The sequence below is a fragment of the Choloepus didactylus genome, chromosome 27, assembly GCF_015220235.1.
Source record: "Choloepus didactylus isolate mChoDid1 chromosome 27, mChoDid1.pri, whole genome shotgun sequence".
Taxonomy (NCBI): domain Eukaryota; kingdom Metazoa; phylum Chordata; class Mammalia; order Pilosa; family Megalonychidae; genus Choloepus; species Choloepus didactylus.
The window spans coordinates 2,793,338-2,797,977 of NC_051333.1; the positions used below are offsets into that span (position 1 = coordinate 2,793,338).

General features: G+C 48.4%; 1 protein-coding gene across 1 annotated transcript; it reads left to right on the top strand.

Annotated features, from left to right (window-relative positions):
- The first annotated feature begins 1,983 nt into the window (after nucleotides 1-1,983).
- Nucleotides 1,984-4,640, top strand: LOC119521843 (ret finger protein-like 3). The gene is made up of 2 exons (XM_037820517.1): nucleotides 1,984-2,284; nucleotides 4,063-4,640. Exons 1-2 carry the CDS (start codon nucleotides 1,999-2,001, stop codon nucleotides 4,638-4,640), a joined length of 864 nt encoding a protein of 287 aa, XP_037676445.1. The 5' UTR covers nucleotides 1,984-1,998.

The following is a 4,640-nucleotide window of genomic DNA, read 5'->3' on the forward strand; positions in this document are numbered from 1 at the left end:
CGTCCTCCCTGCCCACCATCAGCCCCTCCAGTGCTGAAGGCAGCTGGCTCTGTGCACTGGGGGCGTTGGTGACTCCACCCAAGGTGGGTGACTTTCCCCCAAGGTGTGGGAGAGAACAGTATGGCATATCCCTGGGCTGCACGTCCAGCTGCAGACCCTGCTGTCTTGTCCATGGAGCACGTACTTCCCAAACAGCTGCCCACGGCTATAGAAAACAGGACCTGACCATGAAACATTATTGTCAAACTGATCACAATTTATAGAGCTGTGTAACCTAACCCACTCCCGCTTCATATTTGCATCTCCCTCCACAAACCCTGATCACCTGTGAATGAAATAAAACCATGTTGAATCCTTTTTGAAGAGAACAAAAATGTTTAAATAAAGGAAATATATTATTTTCTATGTCAGATAAAGGAAATTGTAAGATTATAAGAAATACCTTTAAATTTTCATTCTGTAACTAATAAAAATAGGCTCTTGACTAGCTAACTGATTACAGAGGGATCACCCGAGGGTTGATTCACCAAACTTCTAAACCTGGACCTTGCCCACTGAAAGAGAAAGGACTTTTGAAAAAATGACTGTGGAATAGTGAATGCGATTTTAGGAAAGACTTCTGAGTAGGTTTAATTTGTCATTTATTTTAATTTATGTCCTTGATCTAAACCTGAGGTTTTACTTTTAGAAACAAAAAGTATTTGAAAGTACCTCCATTCATTTAGTAAAGATTAATATTGATGCCAAATGTTTAGTATTAAAAATTTCTCTCCTAATTCTAAATTGTATCATTAACAGACATAATATTCAATATGGAAACCTAGCACGAACTATGGCAATAATTTGTTTATATTAATAGGGGAAAAATGCTCAGGATAAAATGATTTCCATTGTTTGTGGAAATTTCTCTATATTTTCAGAAAAACGTCATTTCTGCCAGAATTAAATCACAGCCTGATAGAGTTAAAGAGCAGCAGCAGGATGTGAAGGAGGTGGGGGAGGGGTCCTCTGCATAAAAGCCCCGGGTGGGTCCATCTCTCCCCAGAACTGAGCTGTCCCTGGAAGCAGCTGGAGGCCAGAGGAGAACCAAGTCCACAAACGGTGAGTCCAGACCTAGGGAACTTATTTTTTTTACTTCTCAGATTTCTATGAAGATCAGATATGAGAAAGCAAGTTCTGGGAATGGAGAAAATTATTAATTCTGCTAACTCAGTGCCAGGTAGAGGGTGTGATCTTAGGGACGCTTGGCCCCTACCAAGGACCAGTAAGTAGAACCTAGATTTCAATTCCTGGGTAGAAGAAACAAATATTTCTCATTTTCCATAGTCAAATCACAGTTTGGTCACTTTAACAGAGATGACTTGAGTTTCCACCATCGACCACTTCAGCCTCTCGGGTGCTGCTGTGGGTTTTTCCCACAGTCGGGTTGGACCAGCTGGGGAGGTGACAATCTCTAAGTCTAGAACAATGATATCCAAGAGAAATACAGTGTGACCTACACATGTAATTATAAATTTCCAAGTAGCCACATAATGAAAGTTTAAAAAAAGGAGATATTAATTTTAATATCCAAAATATGATCAAGTCTATATGTGATTAGTTTTTAAGGTTTACAATTAGATATTAAAATCCAGGGGTATTTTACACTTTCAGCACATTTTAATTCAGAGAAGCTCCTTCTCCCGTGTTCAATGCCCCACGTGTCCGTGTCCGTGGCCACCCTCCTGGACAGCCCAGTCTAGGCCCTTCCGTCATCTCAACGTAATGCTGAATGATGGGTCCTGTCCTTCAATCCGACTAGCGTTTCAAATATGGGTAGTTCAGGGCCATGTGTCTTCCGCATTTGTATCTGTGTTTGTATTTTATCTTCATTACCTGGTACTAGGGATGGCATCATTTCTCTAGGCCTGTATCGATGAAAGAGCCCCAAGGACTATTGTCAAATTGAATTCACAGGATCTCTATTAATAATCCGGCACATTTCCCCCAGCAGTGGCCATGGCTGAGCACTTTCAGGAAGTGAGCAGCTGTCCTGTCTGCCTGGCTTACCTTGAAAAACCCATGATCTTGAAGTGTGGCTACGTCTGCTGCTCCGGCTGCATCACCTCCCTGCACAGGGGGCCCCGCGGGGAGGGCTTGCTGTGCCCCTCCTGCTCCGTGGTCTCTCGGAGGAACCACCTCAGGCCCAATCGGCAGCTGGGGGGGCTGGTTTCCAGGGTCAGGGACCTGGAGCCCCGCATGAGAGCCGCTCTCCAGATGAACCCGAGGATGCTGCGGTTCCAAGGTAAGGCCTCTGGGCAGCCTCCCCCTCCCACGAGGCTCTCCCCTAACCTCGGGCCCCTCCTGTGCCCCAAGGGACAGCTGATCCCACCTGGGCGCAGGTTAGACCCACCTGGGGATTGCAAAGGGAGGAGCGTTTATGTCAGGACCAGACTTGCGCTAGCTACGGAGAACCTGCAGTGTGGCTGCTGCCGCCTGTGCAAGGAGTATTTCTGGATCCATTGAGTTAAAGGTTTTCCAAGCAGTTTTGCGTGTATCTTACTTTTTAAAACTGTAGCCAATAGGAAGTCTCGGGTCACACGTGTGGCTCCCGGGACTCCACTGGTGCCCTGCCTCCCACGGCGTCTCAGCACTCGGGTTCACATCCATTTCCAGCCCTTTAAAGTCCGGGTGTCCCCACCCCACACGAGGGAGCGCAGCGCGGCCCCGGGCGGAAGCGGGAGACACTGCGCGGGGCGGTGGGGCCCGGAGAGAGGGGTCCGCGCAGGGCTCGCCCCGGGCCCACCCTGACCCGGAGCCACAGGAGACACCGCCCGACCCCACGTCACAGCTACCGCGGGGTTATCCTGCGATCCAGCTGGGGGACAGGCTCCTTGTAAGGTGGATCCTCTGCGCTCCTCTGTAGGCAGATGCGCTCCAGGCAGGCAGCCGGCGCACACCCGCAGGTGCCAGGACCCGGGCGGGTCCCGCGGGCGACCCCAGGCTGGCTCTCCCGCCCCAGGGTCTGTGGAGGGGGCGGGTGGTCGGGGCGGGTGTGCTGGGAGCGGATCGATGGCAGCGCTCAGCACGCAGCAAGGGTGAGAAAAGTGGATTCCTGTATTTTCTGAGTGAGTATACTTTCTGCTCCGTGCAGACTCACATTTGGGACGGTGAAACTGGTCCCAGACACTCTTTGTCCTTGGAAACCCCTCTCTGAGGCCGCACATTTTCCAGCATCTTCTGAGCCGAATCCTAAGGGAATGGACTGAAGGAATTGGCTGTTGGCCCCTGGGGTTCACCTCGGAGACTCCCCTCGGCTCTACCCACGTGGCTGTGTTAGGGGATCAGCTCTGGGCTCCAGTCCTGGTCACTGGGACACACTGGAGGTGTTGGCGATCCACAGAGTCATTCATGTGCAGCTTTCCCTCTCCTCCAACACCACCCCATGCAAGTTCCAGGTCTAAGGTGCTTCCAGAAACAGACATCCCTGTTCATGTCCAAAGGAATCCCTTCTTCTAACTTGACTTGCACAGAGATTCCTCATTTCGTCCCAGGGCTGCTAGCATCACCCCCTCATCATGTTACAACTCTGGGAAAATGAAGTCCTGAAATGTTTGCAACTATCTGGTCAATAGGACAAAATGGGAGTGTTAACACAAAGAAAAAGCAAACTTTAATGTTTCAATATTATTCTGGAATTTGTATATCATTTTTCTGTCCTTCAAAATATCTATTAGATATCTATTTTTTTACAGGATTGGCACTAATTTATATAATTTTGAGATTGACAAACAGTCAAGATCCATGACTTCATAGATCTCACACTTAAGGGAAGAAAAATATTTAATCACATAATCACATAACAATGTAAAAAGAATTCCTACTATAAGACGAATTATTGTTACAATTAGGTCCATTCATTCTATATACAAAATTTAACTCAATCAGGAAGGTCAGGGAAGTTTCCCCAAGAAAATTCTGATTTAGGGAGGAAGGGCAGAATTCAAGAGGTGACAGTGAATGAGACATTTGGTAGAAATGAGGAGTGGGCCAATATTTGCTGAACCACTTTTCTTTCCCCAGTGGATATGACCTTGGATGTGGACACAGCCAACAACTACCTCATCATCTCTGACGACCGGAGGAGAATGAAATGTGGATTCTTCAAACAGAATCGGGAAGAGCGCGCTGAGAGATTCCACCCCATCTGTGTCCTGGGCACCCCTCGGTTCACCTCTGGCCGCCACTACTGGGAGGTGGAGGTGGGAACAAGCAAAGAGTGGGATCTGGGCGTCTGCAAAGACTCTGTTCCTCGACAGGAGGAGATCGTACTGACTTCAGAGCGTGGCTTCTGGACTCTGGGGTTAACAAACGGAGACTTCTACTCAGCCAGCACTGTACCCATGACTCCTCTGCAGGTGAACCCTCGATTAGACCGAGTGGGGATTTTCCTGGACATGGATATTGGAAGCATTTCCTTTTGTGACATTAGCAACGGATCCCACATCTTTACATTCACCAAAATTTCGGCTGCGGAGCCACTGCGCCCATTTTTTGCTCCTTCACACCCAATGACTGATGGCCAAGGCTTCCTGAGGATCTGCCCTGTGATGAGTCTGGGCACTGCCTCTCCGCCAGTTTATCCTGAGCAAGAGGAATAA